At 49.0% G+C, this 23,182-nt stretch overlaps 1 protein-coding gene across 1 annotated transcript in view; it reads right to left on the bottom strand.

Annotated features, from left to right (window-relative positions):
* LOC104280206 (disheveled-associated activator of morphogenesis 1) overlaps positions 1–21,912 on the bottom strand; it is a gene marked incomplete at its 3' end in the record, with an annotated part of 50,688 nt that extends 28,776 nt beyond the window's left edge. The window contains exons 1-2 of the mRNA XM_009877781.1: positions 21,817–21,912; positions 2,711–2,934 (exon numbers count right to left, since the gene is read on the bottom strand). Of these exons, the coding sequence (XP_009876083.1) occupies positions 2,711–2,893 (183 nt within the window). The remainder of the gene's footprint in view (positions 1–2,710; positions 2,935–21,816) is intronic.
* Between the last annotated feature and the right edge of the window lie 1,270 nt (positions 21,913–23,182).

The following is a 23,182-nucleotide window of genomic DNA, read 5'->3' as shown; positions in this document are numbered from 1 at the left end:
TCCTCTGGGAGGAAGCAGTGATCAGTCATCAGCCCTAGCAACAACATCTGCATCTGCCCTGCACCAGGGAAAAGCCATCACCTGCCGCATACCACAGGCTGGGACAGGGCACATCGTCCCTGTATTGGAAATCATGCATTTCTCATAGCTAACTGTTTGTGCCCCGGCGAAAAAAACCCTAAAACACAACACCCTGTTTCCTGTTCTTTCTCCTCAGAAACACTTGCACAGCCACAGAATAAAACCCTAACTATTTAATTATTCTATTGAACCATTCTAGTCAAAATCCAAAGTGTCCATCTAACACATGGCAGGCCATAAAACAGACACTGGGAATGCAGATCGAGCCTTTAGCTGAACTTGGAGTCAGCTGCTTCAAGTCCCTCTGCAGCTCAGGCCCTGGTCCTTTGCTGCTGGCCTGGGACAGTCACTGATTTCTCATGCTGTGGATGTTTCCCGACTCAGATGAAAACACACGCTTATAAATACCCGAAGTCCTGAGAATATTTTGCAGGATGGCTCCAGAAACAAAGAGGTTTTACCCCTTGATGTAAGCAGCAGGCTGGGATCTGCAGAGCAGGGACGCTGCCTGACTGTGGGTTTCTGGGGAAAGATTGTGCACCCCCATGACTAAACCCCCTGCTGCAACATCCCCAAAGATATCGTCCATCCCAGGCCTGAAATCCTCCACCCCTGCCACTCCCGAGTCCCTAATGGGAACCAATGGGGCAGAAAAGTCACTGTTAAGCTGCAAGAGAATAGTTGGCCAAGGACCAACCCGAGCTGGCAAAGCCTCCTGATCCTCTCCGAGCCCTTTGACTTCCCTCAACTCAATCGACCGAGGCAACCGAGGAGTTTGGAGGGAGCCCTGGTCCCGCAGAGCGAGCACAAACCATCCCACCCTGGATGGTCAAGTGTGTCAGGCCGGGTGGCATTAGGCTCCCGCAGGCGTAAAAATCAGCCCTGAGCCTCCGAGTGCTTTCTCTGTCTCTCTTCCAAATGTTACACAGTGGGTTTATACAGAAACAGTGGGACACTTTCCAAACCATTTAACTAATGCTGAAATTTAAAACCCGACACCAACAGGTTACTGAGTGCAAGAATGAGCTGTTGTAATGGAGGATGGGGGGCGGGAACTGCATCTTTGCTGCCCCCCAAACGTGTATCTGCCCTCTTGCACCCACAGGGCAGAGCTTGGCTTCCCCCTCCCTCCTGCACGGTGCTGGCCTGGGTTGAGATCTGCCTGATGTTTTTTCTGGGGAGCCAGGGGGTTGTAGCTGCTTGCATGGGAGTGAAGTGGGCACCCGCTGCCCCCCTTCCCAAAATTACTTCAGTCCCTGGGGAGCCAGCACGGCTCCTGCTGCTGGTGTGCCCTGGAGCAGCAGCTGTCTCTGAGCCTTATTCACACCCTTGGCTGGGGGAAAAAAACCACAAAATCTCAGCAACACGGAGCAAGTGAGGGAGAGCAGGAGGACCACACCAGAGCATGCTCCAGGTTTGACTGGTCCCTGCAAGGACTGCTGGGCTTCTGCCTTGCTGCACACACAGCGGATCCCCACGGCAGGATCCCCACAGCAAATCCTGCACGAAGCATCTGGCTGAATTTGGGGGAGATACTTTGAAAATCCAGGCTGAGCCGAAGTGTCACAGGCTTGGTGGGGCTCAGTCATGTGAGGCTGCATAGAAGCCCGCTGTCAGCCTGGCTGGCAACGCTGAGCTGCAGCACAACAAGCCCTTAACACCATCTAGCAGCTAGGTCTTGGGGAGAGTTTTCCATGGGAAAGAATTTCCCCACAAAAGTCTGATTTGGCCAAGTTATCAGTGGAGAAAAAGGTGGAACAGAGGCAGTCACTCCACCTGAACAAGCTGAATCTCACTGGCAGCGTCTCGATTCTTTGCAAGAAGAGGACCTGCTGCAGGGCCATCTCATCCCTACCATGCTGTGTTGGGTGTCCCAGTCTGCCTTCTCATCCCACCCATGAAGAAGGATGTCTGGGACAAAACCAGTTCTCATAATGCAACCTAGAGCTCTCCTCTACCAAGTGGCCTGCCTCACAGAATCACAAACCATGCTGCCTAATGGGAGTCACTATACCATGAGGTGTGACCGACTGGCGTCATGACTCCCAGCTCCTTCTAAGTGTCAAAGCACTGTGGAGAAATCCCATTTTACTGCTGAATCAACTCCAAATAGAGCATTTTGAGTCCATCTGACAAGCCACACTAGAATGTTTTTGCTTAGAAGAAATGAAACTTGGTTTTTGGCTGACTTTTTAGTTCCATGCCTTTCAGAATTTTGATACTGAGGGACAGAGAAACAACACCCTGACTCTTCAAATCTCAATTTAGCCCCAAATCAAGCATTTTTGTGAAGCAGAGTGCTCAGCAAGTAAAGTCACTTTGCTCCTACAGGGGACAACCTGCTTGACTGGCTTGGACACCCCTGCATCACCCCTGAGGTGCACAAAGTCAAACCATCCCCCCAAGCCCTGGTCTAAGAAATCAAGGCTTCATAATGAGAAAGAGAAACCATTCAAACTGGCAAGAGTTCAGAGAGGAGTAGAGCTCAAGGTTCAGTGCAGAACTGCTTCCAACAGTAGCCCCTGACGCCCCTTTCACATTGCAGCTTGCCTGAAAACTCAAAACCAAGCCTGGGGACGACTAGAAAGAGGGAAACAAAAAAAAGAAAAATAAAAAGCATCCTACTTACCACCAGCTCGGTGAACATGACATCCAGCTCCTCCACCGGTGGCATGGGCAGCGCGGGCTCCATGGTCTGCAGGGCAAAGCTGCTGTCATTGCGCAGCCGGTACGTGATCTCAGGGTGGTCGCTGCTGCGAAAGCAGCAGAAGATGAAGGAGATCCCCCGACTGCTCCTCTTCCTTGGGGCCATGGTCAAAATCCTCTGCGTCCCTCCCTCCTGTGCACTAGATCCTGAGAGGAAGAGAAGAGAGGAGGCTTGAGCAGCCGTCCTGTCCCGCCGAGGGGAGGAGGAATCAAAGCCACCCACACGCTCGGCACGGAGGGGGAGAGCGGAGACAGTTTACGTGCCAAATATTTCTGCTCAGATTTGACGTTTACGGCCCTGGCAACCTTGACGACCACGTGAATTAAAAAGATGCGTTTGCTTTGCCTTGGGCCGCAGCTGGCAGCAGCGGGAGGATGCACCGACAGCCCCGTGGGGACAGGGGTCCTGGACCCCCACCAGTGCTGCAAATATCAGCAAATCCCCACCAACCTCCCTGTGCCGTGGCAGCCCGGCCAGCCCTCATCTCAGTCTGGCCAGAGGTATAGCAAATTTGGGAGGCTGCTACCAGGAACAGCTGGATGTGCTCAGGGTCCCCAGGTCCCCAACACGTGTGACTTAGTGCTTGAAAACCTCACATGGCTCAGGATGCCCCGAGCCTCAGACAGCAACAGAGCTGAGAAAATATCCTATATTCTCCCCTCAGCTCTTAAATGTGTCCGTAAACATCCACTGGCAACCACCGGTTGGGCAGCTTTTTTTTCACGGAAAGTTTTACTTGGCTTTAATTAGATAAACCCTACTTGAAATTCCAGTAAATATTTACAAGACGCGATTTCAGCTGATAAAAATCACACGGTGCCGGTAGCTCAGACTTCTCCTACACAGTGCTGACGTAGGGCATCGCTCACGCTGGCCGCTTGGGTTTTGCCGATTTCTGAAACTCAAGCTGGGAGCAAAGCTCAGAGCAAGAGACACGTGCATCGCCCAGCTGATAACAGCAAGAACCAAGCAAATACTAGCCCAAAATCAGGACCGTCAAGTCAATGATGCAAAAGGAGAGCCACCTACGAGGAAGGAGAACAGCAGAGGAACATCCTTTTGAGAAAAATCAACCAGCAAGCTAGAGGATTTTTAAAAGGCCTAAACATTTGTCTTACAAAGCCACACACCCACACATTTTATCTCTGCAAAATAAGGCGCCGAGATGTTAAGAGACAGGACAAACAGCCAAGGTTAATGCAGAAGGTTGAAATATGGATGACTCAGACTTATTAAGAAAGCTATGAAGAGATTTGGGAAAAAGAGGTCAGCATTTGGAGAGGAGTGTCTGATCTCCATGGAGCCAGCCATTCCCCACGAGTTACGGATTTATTTGCCCAAATAAACAGCCGCCGTGCCCCAGGGAGAGACAGTGCTGGAGGCAGGTTGGGGACAGACCCTGAGTCAGAGCCCGCAACTCTTTTGCGTGGCAAACTCTGCCCTCCCAAAATGGGGACCTTGCAGAAAATTCATGCCCTACCGACATTACTTTAATGGAAGATCTGACCCCTGAAATTGTCTTCGATCGCGTATTTTTAGCACATGGTGTAATCATTTGCTGAACCATGAACGATGGGAAACGGTTACTGGGTCTTCACAGGGAATAATCCCAGGCTGTGCAACTGCTCTGCGCCCAGTCCAGAGGGGCGCTCTTCCCAAAGAGCCCCAAATCTCATTTCACATTTAGCATCTCGCATGTAAAAAAATGCAGCCACTGGAGGAATTTCAGCTGCCATGAAATTTCTCTCATCGCAGCTCCTCGGCAGCCAGTGCCGCAGCAAATCCATTAGCAGCCTACTGGCATCCCTTCAGTGTTAGGAGGGTTCTGGGACCTGCTGGGGAGTTTTTTTCCTCAAGGAGGGAGGGAAACAAAAACCCAAAGGCACACAGACCTCTGTCTCCTCCAATGCCGGGAAAACGTTGCAGGTGTGGGTTTTAAAGACTCAGGAGGAGCAGGGTGCAGAGGGAGATGCTGGTGGCTGCCCAGTGCTTGGTGTCTGGCACGGGAGCTTGGTCCGAACCTGCACATCCTCAGTTGTGCAAAATCTGGTCACTCGGTCATTCCCAGCCCATGCGTATGGCCACGCCATGCCCACAGCAGGGCCTGATCCTGCTCCAGCAGCTGGTCCAGAGCAAATGGACCCATTCTCTTCCATGGCACGTTTTCCATCCCCTTTTCAACACCATGTCAACCTCGTCCTTGAAGTCTGCTGCTATATGTACAAGCTCTGGCTTGGGCTTGCAAACACATACAGAAAGCTTCTATCAGAACAACACCTGCTCTTCAAAGATACACACTCCTGCCAATGTTTTACAAGGAGTTTTAACGACAGACAAAAAAGCAAGATTTTATTTTGGGTTTTAAAGTAGACAGTCATGTAGCAACCAAGACAGTACTTCTGAGCTGCTTCGAGCTCTGGAGCTATTGAGGTTCCTCGTTTTCATCTATAAACAATTAAAAAACCCCAAACCACTCTATAGTGTAGGCTGAGTGCACTGTAGATTATTAGCAACCGAGGCTAAAAAAGGTTAGAGAAAGAATATGTTAGCTACTAGGCAAAAACCTTCAGAAGGCTGATGGAATATTCGTTGACATGATGGATGAAAATCAAAACACGGCTCCTTGGCAGGTCCTCGGGAGCTGCAGACAGCACAGCCTGCACCATCAGAACAAAGTCCAGCTACGCAGCCTTCTCCTTTCCTGCAAATCCTACAGAAATTGGTTACTCATGGAGAAAAACTGACAGCCCCTGGCAACCTGGAGGCTTGTGTTACGAAGAGCAGAAGGGACCTGTTCCACGCAGTACCATGTGTCAAGTGCTGTGCTCCCACCTCCCATTTATACCTTTGAGCACTAATTAGATCAATAAATTTAAGTCAGATTGTGATCTAACAGTGCCTTCTGGCCTTCACTATTGAGCAGGCCAGAATAAATTAAGTTTAATTGCCCCTGTATATACAGAGCCAGGGAAGATAGGATGGGAAGGGTCCTTGAGGGAACTTCTAGCCAAACCCCAAATCCCAAGGAAGGGCTGATGGGGCTGAATCATTCCCAAACAACTTTGCTTTCACAGAAACAAGGGCGGAAATGTGTTTGTGATGGGCTCAGACTGAAATGCCAGGGAGAGAAGGAAGAGAAGGAGCCTAGGCTACATGTGCCACCAGGATCATCCAGGGTCCCCACGCAGGACAGAGGGCAGGGGCTGCAGCTCAGTGATGCACAGAGAGACCAGTTTTGTTGTTTTCACCAGCCCCAAAAATTAAAAAAAGCACCAAGCCTACATCGCCCTGAGCAGTGCTTAAATGAAATCAGTCATTAGGAGAAAATTGGACCCCGGTGTCTCTTCCGCCTTTGCTTTAAGGAAAGGAGAGCAGCAATTACTGCTTGCATATTCAACAGCCTCCTCGGCAAACTAAATTAGCAACACGCTGCCAAAGCCTGTCTGTGACCGATGCCCCGACAAGCTGGTTTAAAGCCAGCACCGGTATTGCAGCCTTGCGGTCTGCAGCCTAAAAATACCCAGCAAGGGTACAAACACATGCAAAGAAGCGTGCACGCTCCCCTTCACACCCGCCTCCAAACCCGCTCAGAAGCTAGGAGCTAAATCCTCAAATATGAATATTAGTGTGTTGTTTTTCTGGCTCCTCTCCCATCCCCTCCCAAAACAAGGATGCAAGATTAAGAGCGAGCTCTTTCACAACGGAGAGCCTTATTTCAGTGCATTGCACAAGGGGAGACTCTTTTTGTGCAAGTGCAGGAATGTTCACTGATTGTCTCTGTCGAGCCCCGACCGATTTCAGCATCTTGGGCCATGCCAAGCTTCGCCTTCCCTCACCCTGCAGAGTTTCGGCACAGCCTGGGATGCTCCTGACTGATGGAAATTTTCTTAAACTTTTCCATCACTGTAAAGTGACCAACTTGGTTAGTGGTGGCAGGGAGGTGCTTGGCCTCAGTGGGCAGGTTTGGAAGACGCTATCGTGCTCAGCGAGTGCTAGAGCCAGGCGTCCCAGACCACATTTGTGTGTACAAGGCAGAAATTTGGCATCCTACACATTGCACCCTGTGCCTGTCCCATCCCACCGCTGTGCAATGGGGCACCCTCCTTCCGTGCTTCTCCCAAAGCATCTAACGCCCAGCACAGGGCCAGGGTGCACATCAAACCCACTGCATCATTTTCTTTTTAAACAAACAATTTCAGATTATTTTCCTCCTGCTGTAAGACACATCCAGACCTCCACAGCAATAAAACCTGGCTGCTCCCACAGCATTTTTTCAGACCAGCTGTATGTTCGAGGTGTCCCCTGAGAAGCAGCAAAGCCTTCCCCAGACACATTCTGATTTTTCACCTTAGGGACCCCAGACAGCCGGCACCCTCCTTGGCTCTGCTCCCTAAGCTGGCTTCTTCTTGGGTTCAGTAACTCTGCCCATGTGATCAGGCAGCAGCATTTGGGCTCATTCCTCTCAAGAGCAAGAAGTGCTGCTCTGTTTCATGTTTGTGCCAAAGCCAGCGCAAAGAAACACTTTTTAATGAGGGAGATCCAAGTATTATTCAATTTAAAAAATTAAAAAGTTTTGAAATTGAGTCCTTGTGCGGACAACAAGCTCAGAGACAGGATTGCCTTCCCGTGAGCAGGAGCCATCTTCTCTCCAACGCAGAAACCCAGATGACCTGAGCCCATCACCAGCACTAGGATGACTTATTGGCCAAAGGCTCCCACAACAACTTCCAAAATCCCCTTTGTCCAGCCTAAAGCTGTTTTCAGGCACAGGCAGGGAATGTTTGTGTTTGGTGGAACAGCAGCTGCGAAAGGGGAAGGGGACAGGACCCTTCGTGCGATGCTGCAGGACAATCAGCTGCCAGGAGGAGCCTGACTCATCACTAAATCACAAGAGCTGTAATTCTCAGCGTAAGCAAATCTCAAAGACTCAGGTTTCACGGATTTATAAATACATCTGCCAAATCCTGAATACCCCCAGATCCTCCTCCCCCTTCCCAGAAATTGTGTTATACTCCGTGAACTCAACAAAGAGGGTTTTGCACCTCCAAATCTTGCTCAGGCTGCCCGGTACCCAAAGGGTTCTGGCAGGAGCTGGCTGCAGTCGCAGGCTCTCAGCTCCTTCCTGGAAAGCCCCGTCTGCCAACACTGTGAAAAACTCAGCACTCGCCTAAAATGTGTCACCTCCTCTTTGTATTCTTTCCTTTTACTGTGGCATTCATCACAACCTGAAGCGTACATCTGGGCCTTCTGTCTCATAAGAAGGCATGTGACATTGCTCGAGGGCAGATGTGTTTCAGGAGCTCAGTGATGAAATTCAGTAAGAAAAATCAAACCAGTTTATTCACAGAGGCAGTAAACGCTTATACATTCATTGGTGGGGGAAAATCCCAGTTTCGCAAATTTGTAGCACATCAGAGAAAGGCATCTAAACAAAATTTACGCCTACCACAAGCAATGAAAGTGCTGGGATAGGGTTTTTTGTCTTTTTTTGCATGCGTCTGCATGGGGCTCTCCTACCTGAAGGTGCTGATGATGCTACCTAGGAAAACCAGCAAGCACCTCCATCGCACTGCAAGAATATCACGGCTCAGCTTGGGAGTCGCCCCTCTAGCGCGTGAGCTCGCTCCCTGCCAAGGGAAGCACACGCGCTGTTGACTCTGCAATCCAGTTTTTGGGGGGAAGAGCATGGTGCACAGCAGGGTGAGGGGAGATCAGTCTCAGCGCTCTCCAACTGAAATCAATCCTCGGGACAGCACCAGCAAAAATCCAGAGGAGGAGGTGTTTGGTGGTGTGTGGCAGGACCACATCTGTCACAGGGCATGGAGATGTGCTTGGGGTCAAGGAGAAGATGCTGAGGGCCTGCAGCATCCACTCTCTGCCTCAGGAGCTGCCTTCGGGGTCCCCAAACAGCCCACTACCCGCTGCAGCTGCAGAGACCAGCACAGCTCAGTGCACAGATGAATCCATCGAGGGAAGATGCTGCCTGAGCAAAATTTTGTTTAGTTTTTGCGGTTTAAAAAATGAACACTGCTGCAAGTTTCCCAGTCAGCTGGATGGCGAGCAGCACAGTGACACCAAAGGCGGTCACGAGTTCTCCGCTACAAGGGTGAAGTTAATTGGTGATGCGTGGAGTGCCGGCACCAGATCCTCTAAACCACCACAGATCACTTCTTACAGGAGCTCCAGCAGACCAGCTCAGGCAAATGCCATTTATTTCAGGAACAAGGACAATAAGAGTGGAAGCACAGACAAGACCCAGTTTGGGAACCTGTATAAATATATATATATTTAATACTCACTGGGGTGTTAAACGACCCAATTCTACAAATGCACATGTGCCTTTTTTCCAGCAGCCAGTTGGATTTGCAGGCTTTCTTTTGCAGAATGAAACCTAAAAGCGGAGTGGGTTGGTGGTGGGAGGAAAAAATCTCAAGTCATATATTCCTCCCTCGAATGATTTGCATCCTGAGACCCAGGCACAACACTCGTCGAAGGTAGGTTAAACCCGACAGACATCCCAGGAAGGCAGAGGTGGAGGCAGGGGAGGCTCTCCAAGAAGGATGCTAGAGCATCCCCCTGCTCTCCCCGTGCCCCGGCTTGGCTTCAAAACGCAGCACAGAAAACCCCGACAGAAAGGAAAGGCTACACGAGGGGCCATCCCTCCCAGTGCTTGCTTCACCCCGCTCTTGTTTCAGGGCAGCAGCTGCCAGTCCTGCATTGTGGCGGGGCTCAAAGGGGCAGAGAAAGCCCTTTCACAGCCGAGGTCAGGCGCACGGAGGGATTAGCCCTGGTCCAGGGCTCTCCTGAAAGCCTGAAGCCTTGCAGAGAAGACCCTCACAAAAGCTCTCCTTCTGCACTTGAACCTGGTCTCACAGGGAGTCTTTGAGGGTGCCCGGCTGGGTGCTGCCAAGACTTGGCCACCAGGCAACCCACAAGGCCAAAACAGCCAAGAGGAGGAGGCAAAACCCCCCGGGCAGCTCTGGGGGCTGCTACAGCCCTGCTGAGCATCCCAGGGCAAGCATTCTCCTCCATCCTGGCACAAGCACAAGCTAATATCCAGCCCCGCTCCATCTCCATCACTGGTTTTGGCCTCAGCTGGAGGAAAACACTCACACAAAGCACAAAACACCTCCAGGAAGCTGGTAACACTGAGCTGTGAATCCGACCTCAGCGCATCACAAGCCATGTATAATTAGCCAGGAAGAACAGCTTCGGTGATCAGAAACCTCCCCAGATGTTAGGTGCCAGGACCACCTCCCAGCCCGGCCACTGGAAGGAGACCTCTCCTCTCAGTATTTCCCTCTCCATCAGGAAGGACCTGGATTTAAGTCACTTCATTTCCAAGACCGCTCCCAGCTCTGACTACTCCCATTGATGCTGCAAAGCTTTTGTCAATAGAACAGCCTGGCAAGTGTGGAGAGAGGAGCTGCATTTCCCACTGGAGGAGGATATTTGTTTGCCAATTAGCCTTTTCCTGGAGAACAATAGTTCAATAAAAATCTTCCTTTATTTTAATTCCCCTTTTTTTTCCTCCCCCTCCCCAGCCTCAAGCCCTGCTCCTTCAGTGAACATTTGGGCTTTGACTTTGCTTTATCATATGCAAAGCCTCGCTGCTGAGCTTTCCAATTCACTGCTCCCCATTTCAACAGTAATCCTCGGGGTGAGGCAGGCTCTCCGAGTGTAAAACTGGGGTGGGGGGGTGAAAGGCAGCCAGGTTTTTCCTCTCTTAAAGCCTCTTAATTAATTTGGCTTCGCAAACTGGAGTTTCCAAGTTGCTCAGCAGCAGATGCTTCCAGTCCAGCAGCAGAGCAACGTCTGCCGTGGGGCCAGCACCATAGCAAGGCAACAGGGATAAGCCCTGACTGGCTAGTTTTGAGTTGTGTTTTGAGATTTTTAGGATTATCCACACTGAAGGTGAAGCTACTGGTGTGTATCAAGCTGCTTTTTTTCCTCTTTCAAAATGGAAACTGGGTGGAGGCTGCTATAAATAGGGATCCTTCCAAACAGGGACCCTGATGGGTAGATATCATTAAACTTCAACGTATCATTAAACTTGTAGTCCAGACAGTGCCCAAAGCAAACAACACATTTGTCACATCTCTCAGCTAGCCTACCCATCTGCAATGCTGATTTCCCTTTAAAGACCTTTAAATCCTGATGTTAATCCAGAGTGATTTTTCCCCCTAAAGTGCAAATCTGGGGTTGAGAATTCCTTGATAAATATGTCTGATGGCAGAGATGGCCCTTCGGCCACTTTCCTTCCAGTATGACACTAATACCTTCCCGTGCTTCAGCAGACAAATGCTGAAAAACAATATATGTGAGCTCGCATCAGGCACAACACGATGCCAATAGCTCCAATGCGATGCCTGCTCCCAACTAGCCTGCGAAAAAGCCTCAATTTTTATCACAGTGCACTAAAAGACTGTTTGCTTTTAAACACGATAAAGAAAAGCAGACGGGAACAGCAAACAAGACTAATTGGAAGGCTTGATTGTATTTATTTTTTTATGTGGATGCAACATGATGTAGTCTACAACAAGCCCTGCTTTGACCAGGACAGAGGTGCAGCACCTCAAGCCACAAGACAGCGGGACTTGGGTTTCCCAGAAGAGCAGCTCAAACCCACCGCTTCCAATTCAGAGGACCCATCTCAATGGAAAAAACAACATCTTAACTGCCCAGCTACCTTGCCTCTCATCGATGGCAGGGAGCAAGGAAGGGCTCACTCCAAAGTCAGCCGACCCATCACTGCCAGGGATGGACCAAAGGAAGGTCCCTCTTTCCCAGTAGGAGCATCCAGAAGTCAATATCTATCCAGTGGAGATCCCAAGAGGATGCATTTAAAAATCAATAGAGGCTATTTTAATGCTTAATCCAGGAAAGTATCAGCACCAGCAGCATCAATACAAACCAAATTTAAATGCAGTGAGTACACGCACAGGATTTTTCTTTTTTTCTTTCGTGCATTGATTTAACCAAATCTGTATTTCCCCAGGCACTTTGAAGCCCAAACAGGGCATCTGGAGCATCTCTAATCCTTCAGGCATCCTGCCTGCCTCCTTCTCTACATGCTGCTTAAAAAATGAGCCTCTCCACCCCACTGGAGCAAATATTCCAATGAGGAAACTCCCCTCAAAGGTGCAATATCACGGTGACAGCAGCAACCCTCCTGCCAGGGCTAGATACAGAAGTGGTTTTCTCTTCTTTTCAAGTTTTCACACTGCACCCACCACAAATTACAATACAAGCTTCCCATCCCTGTAGATATCTATACAATGATCTTCCTTTCACTAAAGAAGAAAAAAAACAGCTTCACAATTGCTAAGAATTGCCTGAAAAGGTGACCCATGGGGATCCTAGAGGCTCACACACTCTGAGAGAAGAAAACTGTGTTTGAATTTTTTAATTTAATCTCATCTGCTGCAGAAAGGCAGTCTGGGTGTTCATACATCTGGGATTAGCCACACTCCAGACACACTCATGAGCACAGATGTACCTCCCCAGCAGCCACCGCAGCCACAAGACGGGCTCAGAAAGCCTCAATGCCACTCATTTCTGTTGGGGTACAGCACCATGCTCTGGCCTCTTCCATCCTCCAGCTACCTCCTGCATGCCCACTGCTCTCTCTGCAGGGATGCTCCATGGTTCAACTCCATCACTTTGCTCACTTTCCTGAGTTTTCAAACCAGTCCTCAAGGTTTTTGGCCCTTTCGAAGTTCACAACTCCTTGCAGATGACTTCTTGTTTGGGGTTGGAGTCCATCACTCTGGCAAGGAAAGTGAAAGTACTTCTCCCCATTGACACTAGTCCAGTTTACTCAGAATCCAAAGCAATGGAGAGCTTCATCTCTTTGAGGGTTCCTGAGTCCTGGTGGTGGCAGGGTCTTGCAGAGGTCTTCACACCTGTCACCTCAGCAAGGTTTCATGTTACTGCTGGTGATCAGCACCTTTGTGAACTTCCTTCACAGACCACCTCCTTTCCTGGCTTCAGGGTGATGTATTTGACTGACATCAGGTCTACCCAGCTCTCCAGCGAGAAAGTGTGTCCCCAGCACCGTAAAACACACGCCCATTCCTTCAGCAGCTTGGAAGCTGTAACACTTCTAGCAGCAGAGGTGGCGACTGAGGTTGCTGATAGGAGTCACTCAGGGCTCCAGCTTCCCCTTAACCAGCTCATCGGATCTTTCAGCACGGCCCAGACAACACCGCTGATGACGAAGTGGGGCCTAGCAGGTCTAATTGAGCTTGAAACCCAGTGAACTGGGCCCTGTTCCTCAGCTGGTACTTCCTCATGCCCACGCTACCAGGCTCACAAGCCAGCCAAGCAAAGGCTTCAAGCTGGGCGAGCCACGTCCATTGGGTTCCCGAAGTGGCTAAGCAGAGCCTGGACATCAAAAAAGCTGAGCTACTGGCTCGGGGGCTGCAACAACGTCAGAGCATCTCTGCTGAGATATCCAAAGGTACCATTGCTCAAGGCTTTGTCACGAGACAGAGGTTGCCACGGGAACAGGCTGGGTAAGGCTGGTTTCTGCTTAGCTCTTCACACAAGCACATCCATCTCAAACCCTCCCTACAACCAAACACGAACATCCAGAACCTCCAACATGCAACACCCCTTCCCACAACGGAGTGCCTGCAGGTTTGCTGCCTAGTCACTGCCCTAAACCTTGAAAAAAAACATTTTCCTCCGTGTCTAACCTCAGTAGCCCATTGCTTCAAATTAACACTGCAGTTTGGGTGCCCTAAACACACACTAATGAAATAACTTGGAGAGAGAGCGACCCCGAGATCATCCACCATCTCATGAGTGCCCACAAGGGAAGGAAATTAAATGGCTTTTGGATAATAAATCTTCACAATATTTTCCAGCACAAGACCTGTAACACTGCAGTGAAAGCTTGAAGAAGCTGCAAATTGGATTTAGGTACCTGAAAATTCCAGATTCATTCCACTACTGCCAAAGATGTTACAGGAAAACACTCTGAAATAACTGCCTCTACAGACAAAAACTTTCAAAATCCCATTAATGCAGGTTTTCAGAGCTGGCAAGAGCTACCCATCCCCACTGGCTGCAACACGAGCCGTGAGAGCAGGAGGAGGGGAGAAAAAGCATCTTCCAGGCAATCACTGGCATTTTTTGCTCAGTTGAGTGCCTCGTGGGGAGAGCAACCTATGCATCAACAGGAGCACTTGAAGCACGCCAGCACTTTATATTCACTTTCAGTAGATTTACCAACACGTCATATGGAAAAGGAATGCGTGCTATGCAAATCCAGCCCCAGACTGCTCCCTGCCTAATCTAGCTTTAGATACAAATGCTTATTACCGTGGCGTCTAATCAGGTAACACGTAATAGACAGGTTTAGTTTGAGCTCCCAGTACTTCAGCTATGTTCTCACTAAGGCACCAAATGGGGGGGGGGAGGAAGAAACAAAGAGAAGAAAAATCCAACACTGCAAAGAATTCAAGTTCTGGTGGAAAGCAGAGAACAAAAACCAGGCGTGGAAGTGACACCTACCAGTAAAAGCCAGGCAGATATGCAAACATTTGGCAGCTCACCAAGAACACAATGAACGCTGAGTCCTGTTCCCACCCCGCCATGTCCCTGCAGGGAAGTAGGCGACTGGTCTGGCAGGGTCTCTCCCTTCCCCCTACCCCCATGAGACACAAAGTGATGCAAGGATCACACAACCATGGAGGACCCACCTACCAGCAGCTAGCTCTCAGCAGCACCGAGCACAGAGGGTCACACCATAACCTTCAGACTACCTCATGGATGCTCTGGGCACCCACATCAGGACTTCCAGAGCCTGGGCAACATGTGCCAACCAGCTGTTTGCTGGTTTGGGGAGGAAGGGGATCCCTTACTGCATCAGGGTGTGCAGCAGGGCACAAGGGCCACATGAATGCCATCCCTGGAGGCCACCACCTCCCTGCTCGCTGGCACCAGCCACACAGCACAGCTCATGCCACGGCCAAGGTCATCTCTGCCCTCACCTGCACCAAATCAGGTGATTCATTGCACTTCTAGGTTTGTCCAAGCCATACGTCACTCTGGTACCTCCAGGACACAACCCAAATGCTAACCTCATAGCTCCACCACACAGCTACAACTCAGCCACTGCACACCAGAAGTAACTCGGGGCAGGGACATGGGAATCACCACTCAGGCTTCACAGGTTCTTCTCTCCATCTGCTGCTAATTTGCCAAGCCAAGCTTTCTTGTGATGGAAGACAGTGAGGTTTTCAACACCATCATCCAGCTCCCACCTTCAAGATGCTGAATCCCAGCAGCTCATTCTCCCCTGCCTCCACAATCCCGAACGGCACGCAGACCTGCAGCCAGCTCCAGCAAAGGGTCAAGACATACAAATGTTGCTACCAGCCTCTGAAGACCCTACAAGACTGTGCTGACCCTATTACGCTACAGAAACTATGCTTGGCTGAGTAAGCAGCATCAGAAATCCGACAGTAACAAAGAGGAGATTTCCCTTTGTGAACTCACACAATATAAGCTACAGTTATATTAAAGCTGTAGGATGAACTCACATTTATTAGACATCAGAGAATTCACGCAGGCAAACATCCCCCCTACAACACCTACGTGTCTGTGCAGAGTCCTGCGGCGTGGGCTCTCTGGTGTCTTGTAACGTGGCAAATCCGACTAAAGCACTCTTTATGGCTTGGATGTTCATAACATTTATGTCTATTCCCGGGTGTCTAGTACAGACTGAGTTTTCATTGCATCCCTTTCCTTAATAAAAAACCTCCACAACATCCTTCTAACCTGATGCCTGTTCTGATAAAACTTGCATCAGCTTCATGTATTTGAAATGAAACTCAACTTGGAAGAGAGGACAAAACCAGTCAATGGACTTGAATTGCCAGCGACAGAGGAGGAGGAAGAGGTGGACAAACCACCTTTAAAGCTTCCTTTCATTAGGAAACTAAGCTAAAACCATAGGTTAACTTTCAAGGACGCACAGTATTACTTTAAAAAGTGAGGTGGCTGACATTCTGCCTCTCAGGTACATGTGCTCTATGCTTCACCATTTACTGAATGAATATTCAAATGCTTTGAAAGGAGAAGGAAGACAAACCCAAAGAAACCGGAGATTGCAGCTTGCAGTGTTTTCATAAGCCTGTTCAAAGACCAAGCCAGATTAACCAGCACTGGCATCGCTGCCTGGCTCCGTGGGCGGCTGGCCGGGCTCTGCCCCCAGCTCTGTACCTCCCCAGCCCACAGCAGCACCTGAAGCTTATCTGAGGGACTTCCTTCCTCACTTTTGTAGCCCAAGTGACAGCAAGGATGGTTAAACAAGGTGTAAAGACCCCTTTTTCTCAGGCATTTCACCCCACTTTGTGAGCCTCCCCTTTGCAAGACTCCCGCCTCAACGATACGAACGGTGATGCTAGTAGGAGAGACCTTCCCAGTGCTGAAGGAGCCACACAGATTTGTGAGCCAAAAAAGAAAGAGTTCACATTCTCGTATTTGCAGCCATTATCACTTCTGGGGCTCTGTCTACACCAGTCCCCGGGACAGGGCAATTGGCAATGATGACTGTGAAGAGGTCCCAGTGAAGAGGTCCTTCACCCCACTGTGGCACAGGTACACACGTATTTCCAAGAGGAAAAGAATATTCCAAAGTCTCAGAAGCTGCATTTCTGGAGCTGTGGATAACACACATGCGAAGAGCATGGTTCGCTTATGATTCCGCAGGATGGCAACCCGCTTGAGATGTAAAAATAATTTAATGAATAAGTATATTTAGATTTATAACGCCATAGCAGCTTTATTTATAGGGATGCCAATCACTTTTACACAGATATAAAATCAGCTGGCAGAATGCCTTAGACTATATCCAGAAACCCATCTGTAACAAATCTAAGCCGCGATATCTCTGCATACGTTTGGCCAAACAACAATGCTAATGCCAGCCATCTTGACTTTAAACGTACAGATGGGCCGTGGGGGGGTACTCGCCTAGCCTGCCACATGGCCAAAGATGGATGAATTTTGCTATCACCTTCCACAAACTGATTGGGGAAAGGGCCTGATGAAGGAAAACCCGTCACTGCCTGGGCTACGTAGATGATAATACCAACGCAATGGTGGCTGGAGAGCAAATCAGCATCCCGCCAGCTACAGGTGAACTTCTTCTGGAACCTTTCATCTCTGAAATGCGAAGCTATAAGCAAGGAAAAAAGACCCACTGGAGCTCTGGAGCACCTTTAAAAGACTAAAGGATTAAGCTAAGACTCTTTCGTGTACAGTGTTTTGAATCCATTGCTCAACACACAAAGCTTGGACAAAGGAAGACGTAGGAGAAATTAATTGAAAGTCACGCTGGTGTTGCAGCATCTCAAACTACCCTGTGTTGCTGGGGTGTGCCTGGGGGATTTTTTTTCACTGCCCCTCCAGGTCAAGCAGGGACCACCTGGAGAAGTGAAGAGTCAGGTCTAATTCACAAGAAACAAAGAAAACATTGCTCTTCATCTTAGTGAGGTTTCTGGGGTGTGAGTGTCTCAGAAATGGGGCAAAACAAGGATGGCTCCATGTCAAATACAGACTACGGATAAATGCATCTCATCCATGGAAGTTTGCAGTATTTTGGCAAATGCCAAGATGGAAAATATTGCTTTGGGATATTACTTTGAATAGCTCTGGGAACAAACCCAGCTTTCATTTTCAACACTTATTCAGCAAATGATTTGAATAAACTGAGGGAGGCTTGTGCACACATACTGACAGCATTATTTGGTAGATTTTTGCCTCTGCTTCTTAGACAATTTATGAGAAAAAAACTTCCAGCAAACATGACTACCTTCCAGCCCAATGCATGGATTCAACTGACCCTGCCTTGGGGACAAGGTAACTTCTCAATACCCCTTCCAGCCCAATTTTAATGTCACTGGCATTTGCTCCGATTCATCCCTGGCAATAAGGATGTCCAAAAGAGTAACGGATGGAAACAAAGAACAGAAACCCAACAGCAATTCCCTCTCTCAAGGACAAGGCAAAGAAAAACAACCAGACATCGAGCTATGACATCCTTGATCCAAATGTTTTCCAAAACATTTCCAAATGTTTTCCAAAGTTTACAGCCGAAGCTTTCACAGCTAGGCTCTGACTCCAGCAGAGCCTCGGGCTATGGTTGCAGCCCGCGCCGCTATTCGATTGTGGCACCACGTGTGTTGCAGTGTGTATCAAGGAGACGGCTCACAATGACTTTTCCAACAATACACCTGCCAAAACACACCCAAGACCCTTATGTAGAAAACACAGTGTTTCAATGGAAAGCTGCCTCTGCTTTCTCAGTGGAGCATCTTCTAATGTGATGGAACTCGACTGCTACACAGACCTTCAGGAAGCGAGAGTCAGTGAATGCACATGGCCAGATGTCCTCACCTTCAAGGCAAGCTTTTGAGTTTACTCCAAGAACCTTAGAAAATCACTCCTCTGCGTCTAATCCTTTGGAATTATGAAAAATAATAAAATATAAAATTAAATCATGTAATAATTAAGAAATATTTAAAAAAAACCTCTTACAGAAAGTAAAAAGAGAAGAACATACATTTTCTACAAGTAAGCAAGAAATGCTGAAGTTCTGTCCAAACACTGATAAACGTGGATATTATGGTTATTACACAGTCAAAACTGAGCTGGCTGTGGGGGATGCTGGTCTGAGCTACTGATCTCAACCAAAGCAGCCAAAGAGTGACCAGTGACGTCTCAGCTGCAAGAACCGATGGCTCTGGGGACCAGGGGGCTGGCACACAGCAGGTCCCCATTCCCAGCCTCCTCATTCCTTTGCTGACACAACAGCTTTCACCCACGCCAACGACCTCATCAGAAACAGCAGCGCCTGTAAACTGGAGTCTCAGAGGTCCTTCAAAGTCCAAAGCTGATCTCCACCTCTTTCAACTTGCTTCTGGACACAATCAAACCCCAGAGCAGGCTCCCTTCTGAAGGAGCCCTCCTATCAACCATACGTGGGCTTTTGATTAGACCTTTTGTAGAGCTGAAAAAAAAAAAAAAGCCTTGCTCAAGGATGATAAAGTCTAGACACTACAATATATTTTCCAGCTGATCCAGCAAACCTAAAAAGTCCTTCCTTGATCTCAGACTGCCATGATCAAAGCCATTATCCCATTTGGAGCCCTTCTGAAACTTTAGCTTCCAAATGTGCAAGTTATTTTCAAAATCTAAACCAGGCCAAGCCTCTTGTTTGGAGTTTTATGAGGAAAACAGGGTGTGCTTCTCCCAAACCTTCCCCCACCACGTCTGGAAGTGGCTGGTGGGCACATGGTGGAGGGCAAGAGCAGGGAAGCGGCCCCATGCCTTGGGACGCCTCAGTGACAACCAGTGGCCATGGTCTGATTGCATGGGGGCACACAGTCCACCCCCCTGGGATGGCTATGGTATGGGGGAATATTCCCATCCTTGACTGAGATGAAGTTTTTCTGGAGAGCAAACATCCTTTGCATACCCATCCTTAGGACCTGTGTTTGCCTTTGGCATCCTCTGTCACAGGGGTCCATTATACTGGGGCCCAAGAAGAGGAAACAGCTTGAAACACTTGCGTTTTCCACAGGAATTGAATAAAACTAAGCACTTTCCCAGGTAGCAGAATGCCTAAGTGCATAAAGACTTCGCACCAAGGGACAACTCGGGAAATAAGGTATTCAAAGAAAAAAAATAAAATAAAAATTATTGTTCAGGCTCTTGGAGGAGTGTTTTAGGTGGCTGAAAGAAGAAAGACACAGCCCTGAAATAACATAGGAAAGTCAAAGAGGTATCAGCTCTGCCTTAACTGGGAGAAGTATCAGCTCTGCCCTAAGTGGGATGCTCAAAGAGAGGTGAAGACCAGTCAGCTCATGCCAGACCAGCCAGTGATGTGGTGAGCACCAAACTTCCTGGCATGTAGTGGCCTCCATAGGAGACAGGACCCATGGTCAGTCCTGATTGCTGAGGTCCACAGTAGCCATACTGGGAGAAGTCAAGGGACGAGTTGTCTGGAGCACATGGCTTTTTGAAAACATGTAGCCTCCAAGCTGCACCTCCCACATTCCAAGGTGGGCTTCTAATAGGGCTACATTCTTCAAAGAGACATGGGAACACCAGGCAATTCCTGTCACAGAAAGAAGAAAAGAGCAACACGGAGCATTCACATGCTCCAAACCTATTTAAAAGCCCAGTGTAGCTCCATAGTGAATGCTTCTAAAGCACTGGTCAAACAAGCCATTCTGTCTCCTTTTCCTTCCAGCATCCATCTCCATGACATGGCCCACCTCCCGTCATGCTTTCACCCTCTTTAACTCCCAGCAGCTCTGCTTCTCCTCCCCACCTCTCCCTCTGCCCAAACCGAGTAGATCTGCGAAAGGCTGAGCAATACAGGCAGGCACACCTCAGCAGGACAGAGATTTGAGACTTGTCACCCCCTTCAGCATCCCTCGCTGCAGCTAGACAGGCAATGCTGGGCAGGAGCAACAACCACGCGGCACATCACACATCCCCAGTGCTTTGGGAGGTGTTGTCTGAACACCCACCAGCTTTCCAGCTAGGTAAATGTCAAGGAAAAAAAATCAGGTTGACAGCCTTCCTTAAGAATATTTCCATTAAATCAGACTTTTCCCACCACCATGCACACCGGAGAAGAAAGAGCAAGGGCCACCAGCAACCGATTGCTGGCTGTGACAGCCACATCAGTCCCAGAGGGGACAGAGGATTTGACAGCATCTACCCAAAATGTTGCTCAGAAGCTGGGTAAGGTGGACAGGACACAGGAAACCTGCACAGCTTCAGCTCTGCTGTGGCAAAGAGTCCAACACGTGCGCCAATGCAGTGGTTCATCTTTACTCTCCTCAACAAATGCAGAAAGAAAATGGATTTCAACCTTGGCCTCCACGCAAGCGCATTTCACTGGGTCTACCAAAGCCACCAAAGCCTCACATATTCCAATGGTGCCACCTTGCCCTTGCCCTGGCCCTTTCCCTCTAAAGAGCTTCTCCTGGGGAATGAGAGCAAAGCCCTGCTACACATCCATAATCCTCGAGAAGGGCTAACACAAAGTTACTGACTTCAAAGACTTCTGGACTCTGTCACACGGGAGAGCAGAGGAGCTGATGGCAATGGCTGCTTCTGGATTTAAAAGAATCAAAAGCCACCACAGAAGCAGCATGCACCAGACACTACAAACCCTCACACTCAGAGTTTGCATGCTGGACACGATAAATGAGGCAGTGAGGGCAGCTGACGAACCAGTATTCTGGCACCCAGCTCTACCATCCCAGTTCGAGAAGAAAAGGAAACCAAGGGGAAAAGAAGCAAATCATCCAGCCCCACACTGCCACCATCACAGCAGCTGCCCTCTCGGTGACAAGTATTGAAGGGATAACACCAAATGATTCATCGGGCAGCGAGCACAAACCAGGAGTGGGTTCAGCACCACCTCTGTCTCACTGCAGCGCTTTCAAGCCATCTCATCCTCTTCCGCTGTGTTTTTCTGTGTCTTTCTCATCTCTTGTGTTAAAGAGATGGGAATTGCGTGCACCACCAGACCCTCTTCCCAAACTAAACGCTCAAGTATAAGCTGAAAAAAGCCCAGTTTCCAATCCTAGCAAACTAATAGTGGCAACGTATTTCCAGACAGAGCTGTGACTTTTATAAGGGATACCACTGGGTTAAGGAGTCAAAGGTGTAACTGTACAGGCAAAAGCAAAAGCCCTTCATTTCTGTAAAGCCTTTATTTTTTTTGAGCCTCCTGAAATGACAGGGAGTAACACAGCTCTTGCCAGTTTAGTGGGGTATACATGATGGCTTGGCTGAAAGCAACCTCATTAAACTGGCTGGGTCGTTAAGCGCCAATACAAACACGTAGTCCTCTGATCACCACATGACAGGCTGGGAACCAAAGGCAACTTGCAATTAAACCCGTAATAATCAGGAAAAATCCTTACAACCCCCCCCAAGCAGAATCCACCATCCCCGCCCTCTCTCTCTTTTTTTTTTTTTTATTTACTTACATAAGCAGCATGACAGATAACTTGGAGGAAATCAGATGTTTAATGATTAAGCGACACTTAGGCAGCACTCTGGAAGATAAATACGCCCTTTGGAAACTCTGCAACAAAAACAGAAGGTATAAACAGACAGTAACTAATTATTCCGATTAAATCTTGGAAGACCTGAAATACCCGACTGCAGCAGAACAAAGCCAGTGTGCGCAGGGGCTGCTCACAAAAATGAGTCACACCCTTTTTTAAAAAGAATTCACCCAAATAAACCTAAGTGCTTCTGTGCTGTTTTTGTTTGCGTGAGTGTATCTTAAGGTTTAGGCTGTCAGGAAACCTCTGCCGTAGCCAGGAGGGATCCCGTCGCCTTCAGCTAAAATTAGACTTCAAGGAAAGCGGGTGAAGGCGGGTGTCTCCGACCTGTGCCGGCACAGGAGGCTCCCACCATGCGCTGGAGGAGCGGTGCGTTGGGGTTTTTTCCTCCTCTCCCATCAAAACCCAGAAGAGAGGGTTTCTTTGGATTAAAGGAAATTAAGGAAAATAAATAAATAAGGCGTGCTCCCAAGGAGAAAGGAGAGGACAGCAGGTCTACCCCGCTGTCAGGCCCAGGGATCAGAGCTGAGACTGGGATGTGATGGGGTGAGGATGCAGCTGAGCCCCGGGGACAGGATGGGATGCTTGTCTAGTGGCGAAAGGAACCAGCAAAGCCCACCAGCACCTCACCACAGACACAGAGTAAGGCACCAGCTTGATCGTGGTCCCTGACACCAGCGCCAGGAGCCTCTGTTAGAAGAGACGGCACGCAGAGCAAGGCAAGGGGATAGGCTCAGTAGACATTCCCCTACTCTCCTTGCCTTGGAGGAAAATCATCGTTTTCCTCCTCCCCTTCTCTCTGCCCTCCCCCCACCACATTAGATGCCAGCAGAGCTCAGGGGAATATTTAATCTCAAAACCTCAGTAATCAATCAGTTCACCCTCACGCATGAGAAAGAGTCACAGCAGTAAGCACCAAATCCCATTTCTACCCAGCAATAGGACGTTTTAATTACGTACATAATGTTTCCCTTTTAACATAAATCCTGAACAGATCCAGGCAGCCCCCAGGTTGTGGGTGGGGAAGGACACGGTGCCAGGGAAGAACACAGTGACAGCGCTGGGGAGGAAAGGAAGGAGAAACCATTCTGGCAGTTATTTAAAATGACAACTTTATACAGCTGCTCCAGTTTGCTGTTGGCACGATGATGCTTTGACCTTGTGTTCGCCAGTCCAGAGGATGGGCAGCAGCCTGGCATGCAGCAAGCCCACTTCCAGCCCTGCATCCAGAAGCTGCACCATTTTTATCCCAACATGCCAGCAAGTGTGCAGGGAAATGGGGACA

The sequence above is a fragment of the Apaloderma vittatum genome, unplaced genomic scaffold (genome assembly GCF_000703405.1).
Source record: "Apaloderma vittatum isolate BGI_N311 unplaced genomic scaffold, ASM70340v1 scaffold27701, whole genome shotgun sequence".
Classification (NCBI taxonomy): domain Eukaryota; kingdom Metazoa; phylum Chordata; class Aves; order Trogoniformes; family Trogonidae; genus Apaloderma; species Apaloderma vittatum.
Note: the sequence above shows the minus strand (reverse complement) of the source record. Positions and strands in the feature narration are given on the sequence as shown.